Consider the following 18,968-nt stretch of genomic DNA (forward strand, 5'->3'; position numbering starts at 1 on the left):
ATCAGCTGAGACTGACCCCCACCTCACTCCAACCCCCTTTAGGGAGTCTCCTCTTCTCCAGGCTGAACAACCTCAGTTCCCTCAGCTGCTCCTCCCCAGAGCTGTTCTCCAGAGCCTTCACCAGCTTTGTTGCCCTTCTCTGGACACTGCTAATACACCACAGGAGTCTCTCTGTGGGAAGTGCTGGGACTTGCTCCTTTAGTCACTGGTCTGAAATAATCTGGTGAAGAGCCCACAGGCAATTCAAGACCAGTGGAGTGTAGAAGCCATAAATACAGCTGCATCTCCTTGCAAGGTCTGCCCAGGTGTGTCCCAAGGTGTGTACAGGGAGGTGTTAGGTTATGGTTGGACTTGATGATCTTTCCAACCAGGTGATTCTATGACTCAAAGTATTCCCATTCTGGAAGACACAGCCAGCCAGGTCTTCCACACTGCCCAAAGCTACTGGTGACTAAGCTCCTGTGCTGGACACCTCCTTGCCAGCAGATGGATCTTCAGGTGCTCCTACATTATTGGATGCTTCATCAGCTTTGTGTAGATGTTTGTCTTTAGCTCTCCAGCCAGCTGAGAGGGAGATTATGAACGGTGTCTGCTAATGTCACAGACTTTTCTAAGCTGCCCAAAGCCTTCAGGAACTGGAAGAGCATTATCAGCTTCCTCCATGCTTTGCAGCTTGCAGCCTGGGAGAAAGAGGATAGTTAAAGGCTTTCCTTTTCATTATGCTTCACAAGCTTTTGAGTTTGTATGCAAATTGAAACAGTCATTGTTAATGAGCTGATAATAAGCCCATCCCTCTGGTGCTGCTTATAACCCCGAATCTATAGCAAATTAGCTATCTCTTAATATTGAAAATCATTTCACTTCTTTTGTTAAGCTTTTGGGTCACATCAGATGAACTGCCCTGGGTGCTTTTTGCCTCGCTGACTTACTCCTCACAGATTTGTTCACCATCTTAGCAAGGAACTGGAGAAGCCTGGGAAATGCTGAGAGTAGTCCTCCTGTGCCAAAGGTCAGCTCTGCCTGGGGAGTGTGGCAGGGGTTTGCATGGGATTAGCAAGATGTGCAGAGAGGCCTGGAATGTATAAGCCAAACAGAAATGAGAGAGAGATGGGAGAGCTAAATACTGTCTGGGAGAGAAGAGAGGGCTTGAAAAGTGCCAGCAAGGGCAGGAAGGTTGGCATAACCAGGTGGGAAACCCAGCTGCTCCAGGAGCCAGGGCAAGAGCTTTCCTAGTCTCAAAAGGAAGAAAACAGAATGGAGCAGGGAGGGAGACAGCCTGGCAGAGAAATGCCCATCAAGATAAGGATGCCCTCAGGGAGGCTGTACAGAACTTGTTAACATCATTCCCCCCCCCCCCCAGTTAGATAGAATAAAATTAACTCTGGGAAACCCCTGCTGGTTCAGTGAGCTGAGTGCCAGCAGCCTCCTTGTGCATGGCTCTGTGCTGGAGGGGGATGAAGCAAAGGGCTGTTCACAGCTCTGCCCAGGGTGTTCTCTGAGCCCTCCTCAGCAAACAGCTGCTCTCCCATGAGATTGCTTTCCACCCTTTGCAAGGGAGAGGAATAAAATAAAGCTCAAAGAACCAGAGAGGGATAGAAATGGGGGTTTCCTCTCTGCCACAGGGAAACAAAATGTCAGAGCACCAGGAGGGGTTCTCCTGACCTTTTGTTTTGTTTTGTTTCCAATCTTAAGGCTTTTCTACGAACAACTCAATGGGGACAAACTTTTACTGTGTGGTGTCTGCACATACAAAGAGGATGGGAAACATCCTCCTGAGCCAGGAGACTGCACCAAGTCTCCCTAAGTCATGGCACCCTCCATGGCAGAGGCTCTCAAATCTGCATCTTTCCCTGCTCCTTCAGGAGATTTTGGTATCTGCCCCCAGTTCTGGGCACAGAAGCATTAGCCTGGCTACCACTGCCAGGGCAGTCAGTGCTGCCTGCTGGCTCACAGCACGATGAAGCTTCTGGGCATGTGCCAGGGCTGCAAGGAGGGGTAATGAAGTTCAGGCTCCTGCTGGTATTCAGGTCTCATCCCTCTGTTGTCACTGATGACCTTTTCATGGACATCCCCCACCTTGTGCTTCCTTCTTTCTCCTGTGCCTCACGTCACACTGCCCCAAACCTGCCCCCTGTACACAAGAACGGTGCCTGGTTCCTGGAGGGTTTAGAGATTTCTACTTAACTCTTACTTCAGTTCATGGATTTCCCAGGGGAAGTCAGGTTTGTGGGCTGGGGTTTTTTTTATTGTTGTTGTTGTTGGTTTTGGTTTTGGGTTGTTTTTTGTCTGTTTGGGGTTTTTATTTTGTTTGGTTGGGTGCTTTGGTTTTGGGTTTGTTTGGGGTTTTTTCTTTGGGGGGGGGTGTGGGTGGGTTAAAATGTATTTTGATTTTATTAAATGAATAAGCAAACATAAAGAGCCAGGAAATTCCCCTCCAGCCTACAGAATGTAGAGAAGTGGCTTCATTTCTTTTTCTTCAAGCACCAAACACCTTGTCATGCTTAAACTAATAACCCCAAGAAAAGGCCTTCCTGACTCGCTGGGTTTCGCTCTCCTCTACTGACAGTTGACAGCTCTGTTGGGCTGGAGGTTAGGAAGAAGTTCTGCACAGAGAGAGTGATTGCCCATTGGAATGGGCTGCCTGGGGAGGTGGTGGAGTCACCATCACTGGAGGTGTTCAGGAGGAGACTTGATGGGGTGCTTGGTGCCATGGGTTAGTTGATTAGGTGGGTTGGATTGGTTGATGGGTTGGACTTGATGATCTTGGAGGTCTCTTCCAACCTGGTCTGGTCTCTGCTCTGCTCTGCTCTGCTCTGCTCCGCTCTGCTCTACTCTACTCTACTCTACTCTACTCTACTCTACTCTACTCTACTCTACTCTACTCTACTCTACTCTACTCTACTCTACTCTATCCTATTCTATGCAGTGGGGTAGCTGCAGCGCAATGCAGGCTCTGCTGAGACAGGCAGAAGGGGAGGAAGAACCCAACAAAGCAGTGCATGCCATTTCGTTCCTGCAATGCTCTGATTCCCTCCTGCCAGCCTGAAAATGCTGAACATGATCCTTTGTCTGGCACATGGGGATCTGGAGAATTGTTGCTAGTCACTGCAGTTGTGCCACCTAGCTTCAGTGGCCTTAACAAATACATGAAGAGCTTTTATGATCTGTCACCACCCGCTGGAATGCAAGGAGGTGCATGTGATGCTGGTTGTACTGCATGGCAAGGCATAACTTACATAGCATTAATCTACAGGCAAAGAAAAATTGGATTTGCTGATTTATTGCTTGTATAACTGCCAGGCAGGGCTCTGGGTGGTGGGGTGTGAGGTGCTGTGCAAATGCAGGGCATGCAGCTCTGTCTCAGAAGGTGCAAGCTCATTGCATAGAAAGAGGTTGTGGCTGCAGGGAATCGTGGGGCCAAGTGATTTGGGATGGCAGGGAAGCGTGGAGGGAAGGGCTTGTAGTGATAGGATGAGGGGTGATGGTTTGAAACTGGAGCAGGGGAGATTTAGGTTGGACATCAGGAGGAAGTTCTGCACAATGAGAGTGGTGAAATGCTGGAACAGGTTACCCAGGGATGTGGTTGAGGTTCCCATCCCTGGAGACATTCAGGATCAGACTTACTGTGGCCCTGGGCAACCTGATCCAGGTGGAGATGTCCCTGCTGACTGCAGGGGAGTTGGACAAGATGTTCTTTGAGGGTCCCTTCCAACCTGTGAATCTGTGGTCAAAGCACTGTGCAGTTAATGCAGGTCTGGTGGCAAAGGCAGAAAGTGTGGGGATCTGGAAGAGGATCCCAGGAGGTCATGATCTAGTGTTGGCTGATAGGTTGGACTTGATGACCTCGAAGGTCTTCTCCAACCTGGTCTGGTCTGGTTTGGTCTATCCTATCCTATCCTATCCTATCCTATCCTATCCTATCCTATCCTATCCTATCCTATCCTATCCTATCCTATCCTATCCTATCTCATCTCACTTCTTTAGGGAGCCTTCCCATTACCTGTAATTACACTTAAAACTAGGAATGGCTTACTAAGACTCCAATCTAGAAGTGGGAAAGCTCTAGGGCCTAGATTAGTGCTTATCCAGAAAAAAAAGAAATACCAATATAAGGCATGATGCCTACTCAAGAGTCTTTTCTTTTCACTCCCTTTTTGTTTTGTGTTGTTTGGTTTTGGGCTTTTTTTAGCAAAAATTCTGTTAGTCATCTGACTCCACTCAAATTCCCATGTCTCATGCCTCAGAATGTCAGTGTTCTGTCATCTGCTGTTGTACCTCATGAGAAGTGAGAAGAGGATGCTGTGGAAGTCTTGTTGCTGGATCTGCTGTGATGAATAATTATGGAGTGGCTGAGCAATGCTTTGGCCAGAGGCTCAGAGAACCTGGTGGCATCAACCACAAAGGGAATTGGTGATAGTGCTGAAAAGCTTGGCACATTTTGATCTATAATTAGGGTTAGTTTGCCATAGCTCTCTGTGAAGTCCCAAGGACTGTCAGAATGTGCTAGTAATTAGCAGGATTTCACCTATTTGGGAGGATTTCACCTCACATTGTGCAGGCTCTGAAGACTGGGAAGGGGGGGGGAAGGAAATGTAGGTTTCTTGTCTGGTTTTACTTGCTAGGAAATAAGGAGGTGAGAAACTTGTGTCAAATCTCGAAGTATAATATTGCAATTAAAAGCCTGAGGAGAAAGTGTGATCTGAAGACCTTCAGTTTCCTAGCTGTGACATAAAATTAACAGCTCTCTTCATTCTCATTCTGGTTTAATATTCCTGCAGAGGAGCAAGCAAAAAGAACTCCCTAGGCTGGCTTCAGTGAAACAGAGGAGCTGTTACTTAGACAATAACAGGGTATGGGCTGGGAGTGATTTTTGTTGGTATTAGCTGGGTAATGCTCACACAATGCTTTGGGGGCTAGGAGTTGATATATGTCTAATGATAAAAATTAAGAGATGCTCCCAGGGAGGTAGAAAACGCTGTTTTAAGGCATTTTGTGGCTGGCTACACAGAAAATTTCAAGGTCATGCATACCCTGGCTTGCAGGGCTGCACAGCTGGTAGCTCGTCTCTCCAGCCAGCAGAACTCAACTAGAAGGCTGCCAGTTAACTGTGTGGGTAAAAAATGGAAGGGGAAATTTGAACTACCTGAAAGTGGAAGAAACAGCCAAGAAGTGATAAGAGAAATGAGTGGAGAAACTCTTCCCCCTCATTGTGGTGTGCAAATGCTTTGTAAGAACTTCAAATTGCTCCGTTCCTTGAATGGACCAATTTTCTCTTTCAAGCTGCAACAATTTGGCAGCCTTCAGCTGCTCTGAACTTGTCTTCTATTGCTAAGAATCTGCTCAAGAATCCACTCAAGATTTCAGGCCTAATTTTTGTTATAGTAGCTGAAAAGAGCTGCCAGGCCAAAAGCTCTTCTAGGAGCAGCTGGGCTTCGAACCAAAGGGAGTGTGAGTGCCAAAGGCTCTTATGGATCATTTAACAGCATGTTTTATGTAACAGAAACACATGCAAATACTTAATAGAGTAGGGGAAATTTTTATTAACCTCTAATGCTTTCCCTTGCTGCGTTGGTACAATGGATCCAGAGAAGTGCTGGGGAGCAGCACTGGAGCAGCTCCGTGTCCAGCGGCGATCTGTCCAGCCTGGTCTGGAGAGTCCACAGTGACACATCAACAGCCACAGCATGTTCAGCTGAAATGACAGCTAAGCAATCTGGTCATCTGCATCCTGTTGTGGCTCATTGCTGCACTTGGGGGAATGAGGTGTGAGGTAGTGGTTGGAGCAGATGGCCAGGAGATGGACTTTTTTTTTGTTGGCTCCATCAGCAGGTCTTCACTGAGGCTGGACAGATTGCAGGCTTGGTACTGTCTTAAGTAATGCTACCTGGTAAAGAACTTGAAAATCCTTCATTCCTGTCAGTAGGACATAAAAAGAAAGTCTGTTATTTTAGTGTCTTTTATTTCTCACTCCTGTCAGTGGTCTGAGAGGGCTTTCCCAACCCAAACCATTCTATGTCTGGAGAGTCCTTAATTCAAACAGGGAGGTGCAGCTTTTGGATCCTGGTGTGCACACCAGTGGGATATGTGTGTGCACACACATGTGGATATCATAGAATCACAGCTATGCAGCTGTCCAGAGTTCTTTCCCTTGTCTGTGTTGTGAAAACACTGAACTGAGACCTGAGCCTGTTGGGAAGCTCCTGAAGGCTGGCAGGTTTCTCTGTTTGAGGATGTCCTCTGTTTGTTTGCTGTTTGAATGGTGTAGAACCTTAATCAGCAAACAAGATGCTTTGGCCTTCCTTTCCAAGATCAGAAACAGACTTAAGGGAGGTGCAAGGATGTGCCAAATGCCACCGTGGTCCTGGCTCCACGGTTTTGTCTTACTCTGCTGCCCTGCTGCTTTGAGATGCGCTTCCCGTTGCATCAGCTGCTGGCAAAACGTTCAAGAAGTTATTACATGGTTTATGCTCTGGTGTTGCTTTTTCTGTACACAACAATCCCACTGCTAAGATGCTGGAGACCCTGTGTGCAGCAGCTGTTGAGCTGAGAAGAAAGAAGCCCTTTCTTTGAAAGGGAAAGCTGCCCCTGTCGTGCCCCAGCGGTGAGCCGCTGCCCGCTGGGCGCTGGCTTCGCCGCCGTGCTCTGGGGGCGAGCAGCCTCTTCCCACAGTGCAGTTTGGACTGTGCTGAAAGGCAGCAAATATCAGGCACTTCTTGCAAAGCCACTCCTTCCATTTGATCTTCTGTTATTAATTATCTGCACTTCCTCTTGTCACAACACTGCTTTTTTTTTCATTCTTTCTCTTTTTTTTGTCTCGCTGCCGAGGAAGGAGCTGCAGAGAAATCCTTTCGCTTCCATCCCAGCGACACAAGTGGTTTCCTCTCTCTGAGGGAGTAGAGAATTGCTTTTATCAAACATATTTCATTTCCCATTGTTTCCTGATGACAGATACTACTCTTAATCTGCACAGAGACAACACTTTGAAACGGGAGAGCGGCGCTCCCATCAATTTCTGTTCCGTGGATAAATCACAGCATGTCTCCCGTTCTGAGTGACACACTTCTGGATTTAGGGCTGCCTTCTTTCCTCCCCCCCCCCCCCCTTTCTTGTCACAGTTTTTCAGTGCTAGCAACAGCCTTGCCAAAGCTCATCTGCTCCTTCAGCATTCACTCCAGCAGGCTGATTAATTCTACCACACTTTTCCCCTCTCTATGGCATAATCAAACAGGTTGACAGAGAATCAGGAAGGCCATGCTAAAAATGTCCGATGTTTTACACTTACCTCGGGGCTTTCATTAGCTCTGGCACTTTGCTACTTCTGGGTTGGAGGAACGTTGGCAAAGTCTGCCAAGGGGAAAAAAATATATACAAATGGGGCTTTTTTCCTTTCTTTCTTTTTTTGTTTGTGGGCCTCAAGCATGATTGTGTCACACTTCCACGCACAGGGAAGCTTCACCGAAGAGAACATCGAGAGTGGAGGGTGCCTTATGGTGGTGTCTGCTGTGTGCTTCAAAGGCAACTGCAGTGAAAGTGGGGGATCACTTACCCAGCAGTCTCAAAATAGCCAAGAATGCCTGTGACGTGCCTCAGCTTCTCTGCTAGTGGAGATAACACTGTTAGTAACAGGAGCTGGAGTTATGCATCGAGGAGTGATACGAGCAGCAGCTCGGAGTGGGTTTAAACCTTGCATGAGCTCCCTGAACAGAGCCATCCAGAGGGAAGTGGCTCAGCACAAGTATTAATGACTTCTCTTATAAAGGAGTGGCAAAATTAAACAGAGGTTTGTCCAGAGCTCAGGTAAGGGCTGCGGGATGCTTCTGCTTCCCTTGTGCTGGGTCCTGCTGTCCAAGCTCTCCTCCTGTACCAGCTGCAACCTGATGTACAGGATGGTGGTTAGAAGGGACCTCTGGAGATCATCTAGTCCAACCCCTGGAAGTGTGCATGCCTTGAGAGGCAGTGCCCCATGACCAGATCATCTAGTCCAACCCCTGGAAGTGTGCATGTCTTGAGAGGCAGTGCCCCATGACCAGATCATCTAGTCCAACCCCTGGAAGTGTGCATGTCTTGAGAGGCAGTGCCCCATGACCAGATCATCTAGTCCAACCCCTGGAAGTGTGCATGTCTTGAGAGGCAGTGCCTCATGACCAGTTCAAGGGGTGATGGTTTGAAACTAAAATGGGGAGATTCAAACTGGATAGAAGGAAGAAACTTCCAACACTGAGGGTGGTGAGACCCTGGCCCAGGTTACCCAGAGAGGTGGCAGATGCCCCATCCCTGGAACCATTCCAGGTCAGATTGTTTGCGGCTCTGAGCAACCTGCTCAGATGTCCCTGCTGATGCAGTGGGGGTGGACTAGATGACCTTTAAAGATCTCTTCCAACCTGAACCATTCTATGACTCTCTGTGTCTCTACAGATGCCTATGTTTGCCACCTGTGGGTGAGCAGAGCAGATCTCCTGCCACCACTGCCTGTGTAGCAGTAGCTGTCACCTCCACACCATACTGTCACTGGAGCTCAGCCCTTTGGAGCAGAGGGACAGACTGTTCTCTCCTGCCTCCCCACCCTGTGTGTACAGCACCGACTCATGAGGAAAGAGGAAGGTATGAAGTGTCTGCTGCTGCCAGGAAGAGGCAGGGATGGGTGCCAGCCCCAGGGTAAAGGGCCTGGCTGCCATGGCAGAGGCAGCAGTGTCAGGGAGGATAGGGAAGGGCAACTGCTTGAACAAGTCACAGGAGTGCTGGGAAGTGGAGATCTACAGGGCAGGTGTAAGAGAAGTGCTCTCATGCTGAAAATAAAAGGGAAAAGTCTAAATCATCTCCCTCTGAGAGTCCCCTGACTGCCACCCCAGTGAGGGCTGCATTCATGAACACATCCCTTCAATGAGGGGAATGATTGCTGGGTCTGCAGAAATCCTGTTTGAGTATCTGTGGTTGAGAAGTAAATGTAGAATAGATTAAAAATAGAGTGGGGTTTCCTGAGGAGAGAAAAAAAAGAGATAATGTAAAGACTTCCTTTTCTTTCTCAGCATAAAGGTGGCAACTGCTCTGGAAAGGAGAGTGCAGCAGTTTGCAGGAGAGAGCAATGTGTTTGTATATTTGTAAGGAGCTTGCAAAAATCATTGAGCTCCACTTCAACATGAGGAGAACCTTCTCTACTGTGAGGGTGCTGGAGCACAGGAACAGGCTGCCCAGAGAGGTTGTGGAGTCTCCTTCTCTAGAGACTTTCCAAACCCACCCGGATGTGTTCCTGCATGACCTGCCCTGGGTGATCCTGCTCTGGCAGGAGGATGGGCTCATCTCTGGAGGTCCCTTCCAACCATTCTATGATTCTATGATTAACAGAGTTATAACATCCTGGGGTGGGGGAGGCAGATACTGGGGAAAGAGAGGCAGAAATTTAGAGACAAACAAAAGAGCATGGCTTAAAACTTGCATTTTTGGTTCCTGGTTTCAGTGAATTTTAGGTCAGGAAATCCTAGGGACTCATGCAGCCCTTCACAGAGCTGCTTTTGATTCACTGCAGCAGTTCCACAGTTGCTTGGCTTATCTCTTTGGAGGTGAGGCATTTTCAATGCAATCATAACACCTTCTCTTTAGCAGATGTCTGCTTGAGCATCAGCTGAAGTCTGGGTGACTTTTTTCATCCTCTGTCCCTGGTAGCCTTGCAGACTGCCAGCCACCCTCCTGGTGACTGCCGGCTGCTCTGCCAAGAAGGCAATGCTGCTGCAAGCCTCCTGCAGCTTCAGTGCAGCACTACATGTCTTGTTTTCCACAGAGGCTTCAGAGTGATGCAAAGACACTTCAAGATATTTGCTTATTAATTTGTGGTTAACAAATACCTAAACAAATCCCAGCAATCAAAAGGACTCGTGGCCAGTTAGGTTTGCATGTATAGCACTTTCCCAGCAGAAGAGAGGAGCTCAGTTCACCCAATGCAGGTCTAAACTCACTGTAGCTTGATTTAATTTGCCTTTGACATAACATTTAAATAGCAGCAATGTCCATAATCTTACGCTCCCCAATAAGGTCTAGTTCAAAACTTGCTGCCAGATCTAATCCACACTTAGCATACAAAGTCTTATCTCCAGGTTCCTGCTTCAATGCCTTTGAGAACATGCTTAATTTAATCTGAACAAAGGCACTGCCATCCTCAGCCTCCAGCCTGATCTTCCACTCTAGGAGATCTTTGTTATTAAATCTGGTGCAAGCTGTGGTGCCATACTGTGGATCAAGTAAATGATTTCGAAGCACTCTTCACCTGCAACAATACCTCTCCTGTATTTTGTCCTTTTCCTAACACAAGTAGTCCTCGTGTGGGGCTGGCTGAGTCACCCCAGGCAACCCCCTGGATGGATCTTCATCTCCTTCCTCCATAGCCTGGCCCTCCAGTGCCAGAGCCCCACACCTGCTGTTTGATGGCAACTGGGAAGCTGAGGGAGGCCAGGCATAGCAGATAAGAACAGGAGAGTCTTGCAAAGTGCTGGCGAGGCTTCAGCTGAACATGGCACAAAATCCTGGGAAAAAATGCTCTGCAGCTGGCAGAGAAGGAGCCTGCTAAGGAGTGGTGGAATGATGCACATCTTTAGAGGGGGACAGCTAGAAGAGCTTCATCTGCTGAGGTGTTTTTGACAGCTGAAAAGGGGTAGGTGGGTTTCTGTAAGTGCACAAAAAGGGGTGCTGGTAATTTGTCCATGTGGCAAGATGGAAGGGAGCAGATGCAGGGCAGCAGTTAAACTGTGCTGGTTGCAACAGCATCAGAGAGCAATTGTCCCAGCAGGTTCCTTACTCCTAGATGAAACAGGCCTGAGAGTGTTATGTCAGATCTGTGGTGTGCCTGGTTACTGAAGGTTTTGTTGTTGCAGATAACTTGCTGGAAGTGGGAGGCTGGAGGTGAGGCAAGGACACATAGTCCTGGTGAAATCGGTGTGAATACTGGAAGAAATGGGTACGAAGCTGTCTTACAACACCACTGCAGTTGCTTCCTGCTCTTATTGCCTTCTGTAACTGCTGGCACTTTTTGTGTATCATTATCCTCATAACTCAGAGGAGCAACCAAAACATTAGAAGATTATTGCTGGACTTAAGGTCCCAGAGGAGCACCGCAGCGAAGCCAGGAGTGCAACCATGCCTCCTCAGCTGCGAGCTTAAAAAGCAATCCCTCACAAGCAGAGCATGGCACCCGGAATGCCAAGGTTAGGGGTTGGAATACTTCATCTAATCACTAGATAAACCAGGCTGCCCCACTTGTCTCTACTGTTACCAACATGTGCTTTTGATTGACGTGTTGCCACGCCTGTTGAATTCACTCCCTCAAGCATTTTGAAGAGTTTATTTCAATGGCAAGCTGCACGGGTGAGGGACTGCATTGAGAAGAGAGATGGAAAGGTAGCAGAGGAGTAAGAGGATATAAAGGATCCTGTTTTAAAAGTGTGTGACAAGCAGCTGGTGGCTGAAGTGTGTTTCCAGCAATTTCATTTGCATTTTTTTAAAGCACTTAAGATCCCCTCCCAGCCCCATAGTCTATACTCCAGAGAGATCTTCTATGGCAGAATCTAAGCTTGAGCATAATAATTATATTCTTTGTCACAGGTCTGAGATAATAAACAATTCAGATTGGGGGTGGGGAATAAAAGGAGGCTTTAGGAAGCTTAATTTATTGGTAGTGTCTTTGCACTTGGGCAGTGTTAGATGAGGAGAAATTTGGCCTTCAAGCTGGCTGCTCTGTGAGCAGCATTCCTGCCTTTGCGTATCAGCGAGGAAATTTGATTGGAATGTTTGCTATAAAAATACCTGCGGGTGAAACTGACATCAGCGAGAAAGTAACTCGGGCTTGACCTTTCTCCAGCTCCGATGTGGTAAGATCGTTCAGGACGGAAACTGTAACTTAAGGAATGACTTGCAACTGATGTTTTCACAGGCTGTGTGCATGTGCAGCAACAACCCTTGGAACCAGCTGCCCATGGAAATCAGCTGCCCATGGAAATCAGCCTTTTGCTTCAAGCTCCTTGCTTGCTGCTGAGGAGTGACCCGGGCTATGTTAGCAGGCTTAATGTCGTACCAAAGCCGTCTGGGAAATCCTCCCCTTCCGCGCAGGTGTGGGACTGAATGCTAAAAGCCAACACGCTGGAGAACAGCGAAGGACAGAATTATTTATGACACCCTCACAATTCAGCCTGTGTTTCTGTATCAGAGCGTCGCAAAGACACTTTAATGCAACACGAACTTCCCACTGCCCTCCGAGCTTGCAACACTTCTCCTCGGAGGATTTTCAGAGAGTCACGCTCCCCTGTGAGGTCGTGTTGCAGCTCCGGTTGCGGACTCCGTGCATCGACCTGAAGCTTAGAGCTCTCTCCTCTCTTTGCCCCATGTGGCACGGGTGGCTGGGCGCGTAAGGGCCCTGAGGCAGAGCCTAAGATGCCAGCCCAGCTGCACAAACCCAGCCACCCTCTTTGGGGACCCCGCTGCCCTGCTCCTCCACCCCGGCCAGCACCGCACCGCTGCCCTCCCACTGCTGCCGGGGCAGGAGGCGGCGCCTCGACGGGCAGCGAAGGGAGTGGGGAGCGGGGCGGGGGGCGGCTTGCCGCGTCACATGGCACGGGGCGCTCCCTGCGGCGGGAGGGGGAGCAAGAGAGCGTGAGCTGCGCGCGCCGCCCGTTAACAGCGACGGGGGGGAAGGAGGAGGAGGAGGAAGACAGGGGAGCGGAGCAGAGCCAGCCCTCCCCCGTCACGTGACGCGGCGCGGCGGGCGGGCTGCTCACGTGACCCGCCATGGAGGCGGTGGCGGGGAGGGCGCGCGGCCGCCTCCTCCCCCCGGCCGGGCCGGCCCGCCCCGCCTCCCCCCGCCCGCGCCCTGTGCTCCGGAGTCGTTAGCGGCGCAGCCCGGGCTCCGCGGCGCCGAGCCGGCCGGCGGAGGACGAGGGGCCATGGACTGAGGAGCATCATGGGCGCCAAGGAGTCCCGTATCGGTTTCCTCAGCTACGACGAGGCACTGCGAAGGGGTGAGGGAGGGCAAGGAGGCGCGGCGACGGGCCTGCCGGGGTGGCTGTGGGAGGGGGGTATCCCGCTCTGCCCCCCCCCGTTAGCGGGTCCCCCGTTCCGCTGCTCTGTCAGCGGGCCGCGCGGCGCGGTGGCGTCTGGTGGCTGCTCGCACCACCATGACAGACCCCGGCGCGGAGGCACTTGCGCCGTTCCTCTACCTCGGGCTCCTTCCCCGCCCCCTTCCTCTCCTTCCCCCCCACCCCCCTCCGCCCTTTATTTATTTATTTATTTCTCTGTCTCCCCCATGCTATAATGGGGCCTGAGCAGCAGCCGTGGGGAGGATCTCCTCTCCTGGGCCGCCCCCACACCTTGGCAGCAGCCCCCTTGGCGGTGCCGTCCCGCTCCCGCCGCTCAGCCCCGCAAGCCGGGCGGGGAGGGGAGGGGAGGGAGGGGAGGGCGGCGAGGGGCAGAGGCAGCCGGCGGGCGCGGATGCCGCCAGACCCTGCCGCTGCCTGGCAGCCCTCGGCCTTGCCTTCGCCTGTCGCTTGCCGGCTGTCGGAGCCCGGCGTTGGGAAATCCGGCCGTGCCGATGTGACAGGACCGGCCGCGCCGCTCCTCTCCTCTCCTCTCCTCTCCCCGTGCTGTCAGCTCCCGTCTTGCCTACCGGCTCCGCATGTTTACTTGCTGCTGTCGGCGATAGTGAGCACGCATCTGCATCTCTGGGTTGAAAGATGGATGTACCTGGTGCGGTTTATTATCTGTGTTGCTGGTTTAGTCTGTTTGTAGATCCCTCCTGGAGAATTTAAAGAGGAACTAGCAAAGGGAAAAAACATAAACAAGCTCAGTGCTGAACACTTGCAGCTGCAGGGCTCCAAGGCGACAGGCAAGCTACACACCCTGCCAGCTACCTTGCTCTAGAACTGATATCCAAGTCCAAGGACAAAGAGGGACAGTAATTTTCAACAGTAGATGGTTTGCAGGGGGGATGGTTTTTTGTATTTGCTGCCCTGTTGTGCATTCATGTGATGTAGTACCAAGAGTTAAAGCAGTTCACCTGTGTGATGTTTAAAGCACTGATAAAATTCTTAAGCTCAAATGGATAGATACATGGCTGCCCTTCTTATTTCTGCTTCCATCTGAGAGGCATGTAAGGACTGATAAGGGAGAGCTGGGAGGAGATGTTAATTGAAAGAGAAACAAATTAATGGGAAAGGGGATTTTTGTGAAATACTTGGATATTTTTCCCCTTTTGTGCTGGAGCCTCTGAAGAATGCCATGTCAGGTAGGAAATGGAGCAACATACTGTCGAGCAGAAGAAACAAGCATGTGACTCAAACTCACTTTCCTTACAGATTTTAAACATAACAGCCTTGAAGAATTTCACTGGTGGTGAAAGTATAGGAAATCTTTAAAGGCATTGGTGCATGTGGTTTTAGAGGAGCAGGAGTCACAAGTGTAGCTTGGTAGATGTGTGAAGTTGAATGTAACAGGAGGTGTTTGGAATAAGCTTTCCTTGGTGGAAAATACGTTTGTTTGCTCGAGGTACCCATGCCCAAAATTCATCAATAAGAAAAATCTAAGTGCCTTGCATGTTCAAGTTAGATATCTAAACTGGTGTGCTCCTCTAAAATCCACTTAATGTGGATGCTTCATGAGCAGAAGTTCCCTTGACACAAAAAATAAGATTGGCTTCTAAAAACGTGATTTGGAGTGATTTCTTGCCCAGGGATTGCAGTGTTTGCCTTTGATGTTATTCTCCCCCTGTGAGGCATTTCATGTTGTTTTGCTGAGGACAGAAAGGTTGTTTTAGGCTCTCTAATATAAGTTGATGTTTTGCTGAATAACTGTATTGTTTACTTAACCAGTGAATCACTGTATGTGTAAAACAGGCTAGCTATCAAAACATCATTTGTTGGACCGTTCCTGCTTGCACAGAACCAGGCTGGTACTCGTGACATTTCTCTGGATGCAAACAGTGAAAATGGATCAACATAAACATTACAGAAAGAAAGTGAAATATATTTATTAGGCCTCAGGAAGAAATTCATCCCCATGAGGCTGGTGAGGCACTGGAGCAGGTTGCCCAGGGAAGTTGTGGGAGCTCCAAGCCTGGAAGTGTTCAGAGCCAGGTTGGAAGGGGCCTTGGGCAGCCTGGTAGGTGTCTGTGCCCATGGAAGGGACTTGGAACTTGGTGATCTTTAAGGCCCTTCACAACCCAAACCATGCTGTGATTTATGTCCAATTAGATTTGGTCATAACATTGTGTCCTGGCTGTTAAATGTTTTATATTAGGTGATATCGAGCAAATTCTTCAACTGTGAATTCTTCATATGCAATCAATAGTGGTTAATTGTACTTGGGGAAGGTAGTAATCACTCAGAATGTTGTGGTCATGTTTTTGAGACTCTTGTTTGTTGTTTTTCTTAACTTCACTTGTTCAGAAGACCTAGAAAGATACAGTGAGTGCTGCTGGTTCTGCAGGCTTCAGGAACCAAGGCTGGCTTTTACCTTGTGAGCAGCTGCTATTTTATTTACTGCAGTTCCATTTTGGGAGTAACCAAAGGTTGTGAAGGTGAGGAGAGTTTTTTTGTGGTTAAACACTCACAATATAAATAACTGTAGCTAAAATGTAACTTCTCTTCAAGGAGATGAAAATGTGAGAGCAGCCTGGTGTTAACAGCCTTTTTCACCCTTGAGCATGAGATAGTACTGCAAGTATTATTATGTTTTTTTTCCTTCTGGTTGGCACAGGCAGCTGACTGCACTCTGTGTGATGTGGCCTTGTAGATGGGCATGATAAAGCTGGTTTGTGTCCACCAGTGCAGGTCACACTGAGTCTTGTTAGTCTCCCTTTTTCCCTCATGCCCTGTACAATCTGTTGTGTAGCTTGGGAGTGAAGAGTAACAGATGCTATTTTAGACATCTGTTGTTACAAATATTGCTAAGTAATGATCTTACTTAGAGTAGCCAGAGGCGCTGCTTTGCTGCTGTGGGAAGAGGTATGGGTTCTGAACTTGTGGTGAGTGCTCTTCCTGACTCTGTAGACCTTCTTCTGAGGATGACTTCATTCTAAGGTGGTGAAATTCATGGGCTGGTCTTCCTAGGTGAAGTGAAAGACTTGCTTCATTCCAAACTGGGCATAAGAGTGTTGACTGCTTTATCAAACTGACTTGGTGTTGGCATAAACTGGCAGCGTAGCTTGAGTCCACTGCTGTTTTCTCAGCCCTAAGCTGCAAGGGCAGTTTTCTTCCTAGGGCAGTGCCTCAGTTCAGGCAGGCTCCCCTAGCCCAGGCAGTCTCCTGTTTTGGGTTGGTGCCTTTTCCATCCTGTGCCTCTGACTTCTCTATTCCCATTCTATTCATCAGGCTGCCTTGCTCTTTCTGAGTATTGCCTAGAGTTAGGCCTTGCCTTATGCCAAGGTGGTTCTGCTCTGAAGTCTGCCTTATCTTTTACTTATTCTGCTGGCAGCCTTGACACCCCCCAGTTCCTTCAAGGACTGTCTTTGGGCCAGTGAAACCTTGTAAAAGGAAGAACTTCTATTGTTCTTGTATTAGCTCCAGCACAGCAGCTCTTGCATTATGCTGTGTTGTGTATGGAATACTTTAATAAGGATTCCCCAGGAAAGAGGTGACTTTGTGGTATTGATGACCAGTTTATTTCCAATCCCTAAGGACTGTATTTTCCAGTGACTGTTAATATATCCTGCTCAGTGTAAATTTATGAAGGTGCTTGAAAATGATGAGATTCATAGAAACTTAGATTGTATAATGCAGCCTAGAGCAGGTCATGCTAACTCAGGCCATTTTCAGCTTAAATATGCTAAATATTCAGTCAGGTAACCCTTACACAGAAGAAATGTCAGTGAATCATCATGGATCTGTCAGGTTTGTGCCAGAGAGGAGAGGAGAGTTTTCTTTCTTTTTAAAGCAAGGTAAAAATTCTGGTGCTCCTGTGCTGGGATGGAAGAAGAGGGAACTGCCACAATATTGGTGTGGCCATTGAGTTTGGAGACATGAGTGGAGGCTGATAGATTTCCTTCCTTGTGGTATGATTTGAGCACAGTGACCTCTGAGAGGAGAAGAGCAGGGAAAAAGGAAATAGTGCCATCTTTCAGCAGTGTGCATGCAGTTAAACCACCAGCTAAGACTGAGGCAAAACTTGCAGGTGTATCAGTTTCACAGGATTTGTCTCTGGAGAGGTCAGGAAATAGTGGATTTTGAAGGTAGCTTTCTTCCTTGTTTCTGTTGCCTCCAAGATGCCTTCCAGCTGCAGAACAAGAAGCCAACTAAAGCCATGGAGACTCTCTCTACTCCACAGAAAGTCTGGTTAGTATTCTTCCCAGTGCTGAGTGATGATGTGTGATGGGCAGAGGATAAATCTTGCTAATGACCTTTTCTGTCTTGTTTGAATTTGAAAAATAGCTACATTTGTTTTATTTAAATCAAGGCATATATATTAGGTGTCTAGTCATTAACATCCTCCAGTGTACAGATGTAATAAATCTGACAAAAGGATGATGGAGAACTTGTGCAAATATCTAATCATCTATTTGAGGTTGTCTTGATCTCAACCTGGTGACAAAAATCCATGGACTGAGCCCTTGAGCCTATCACAGACTACTTTTTTTATTACCCCAGACTATAAAATGAACCTTTAAAATCCCACAGACTTTTTTTTTTGGGGGGGGGGGGGGTTTGGAAATGATCAGGGAACCATTTTAGTGGTTTGTCATCTTCTTTTTATATCCCACAAAAGCAGTTGTGCTACTTTCTCTTCTCTCATATCCAAAAACCAGTGCTTGGACACCATAAATAGGTGAATGCTCTTCAGGATGTGCTGTTTTCAAGGGGTATAAACCTGTGTCCTTCTGTGTAAGGAGCTTTGAGTATTCAGATGCATGTGATGAAAATGCCTGGATCTCTCAGATCTCTCCCAGCCTTTTATTTTTAGCTGTCAGAATGAATAGGATCCACTGTTGAGACAGTCTAGATTATAGAGTGAGACTTGTTCTGTCAGCCAGTATTTGATGGCTTTAGGGCTCTGTCATATGATGAAAGCAGGTATGAATGCAGAGCTTCACACTTCCTGTTTATAAATCTGGAGTGCTGCAAGTAGCTGCTCAAATTCACAGAGCAGTAATTATTTCACAACTTTGGCATTCAGTTCTGCTGCTTGTTTTGGGAGGGTACCTCAGTAGTCTCTGCTGAACGTGTTCTACAAAGCACAAGTGGCTTGGGGAGTGCTACTTCCAGGAACTGATGAAAAGAGGCTGCTATTAGAAGAGAGTTTATTTATCTGTACTTCTTGATCTGCTGAGCTGCAGTGACCACTTTCTCTTCTCTTACTTCAGGTTCCAAGTTTAGAGAAGTGTGCTCAGTGGTTTGCAACCTCTTCTTACTTGTAACTGCCCAAGTTATTTCCTATTGGAAATGAGGAACATTTGTATAGTGAACTTAAGTCAACTGACAGTAAGTTTGCTTTCCTGAGATGCCTTTTGTGGTCTTCAGAAACTCCTCACAGAATACCAGTTGAGAATGCTTGAATTGGAGGGAAGTGTTCCCTTCTGCTTAGGCTGCTGTGAGTGCTGTGGTTCTGAGGGAGCTGATCACATAGCTTTTAGTAGGCTTTTAGTAATTCTTAGATGGTTCCCCAGGATGGCATTGAGTAAGTGCTTGAGTGTTGGGTGTGCACATAGTGATATTAGTCTGATAAAAGAGGTTCTAAGAGTGTAGGCATTTTATAAACAAACAATTGAGCATCTTAAACCAAAAAGCTCTCAAAACCTTAAAATGGGCTTCAGGAAATGCTTGGAGCCTTCTGGTTTGTCCTTCCAACAGGTGAATTGTGTCTCTAGTAGTAGCCTCATAGTATTAGATGGATTTTTGTCCTGTCAGCATGTCACTAGAGATTCAAATCCAAAGGGTCAGGAAAGCTGCCAGATGAGTGTAAATAGATAATATCATTCCAGCCATGGTGGCTGGAAGTTAAAG

The 18,968-nt window shown here is 48.1% G+C and overlaps 1 protein-coding gene across 3 annotated transcripts in view; it reads left to right on the forward strand.

Annotated features, from left to right (window-relative positions):
• Positions 1-12,860: 12,860 nt before the first annotated feature.
• Positions 12,861-18,968, forward strand: part of USP32 (ubiquitin specific peptidase 32) — an 85,000-nt gene continuing 78,892 nt past the window's right edge. For all 3 annotated transcript variants that reach the window (XM_068154856.1, XM_068154857.1, XM_068154859.1), the window contains exon 1: positions 12,861-12,998. In XM_068154856.1, coding sequence (XP_068010957.1) covers positions 12,941-12,998 — 58 coding nt within the window. In that variant the 5' untranslated portion in view covers positions 12,861-12,940. The remainder of the gene's footprint in view (positions 12,999-18,968) is intronic.

Source organism: Melanerpes formicivorus, unplaced genomic scaffold (genome assembly GCF_026170545.1).
Source record: "Melanerpes formicivorus ecotype bairdi unplaced genomic scaffold, bMelFor1.0.p_v2 SCAF_29, whole genome shotgun sequence".
NCBI lineage: Eukaryota > Metazoa > Chordata > Aves > Piciformes > Picidae > Melanerpes > Melanerpes formicivorus.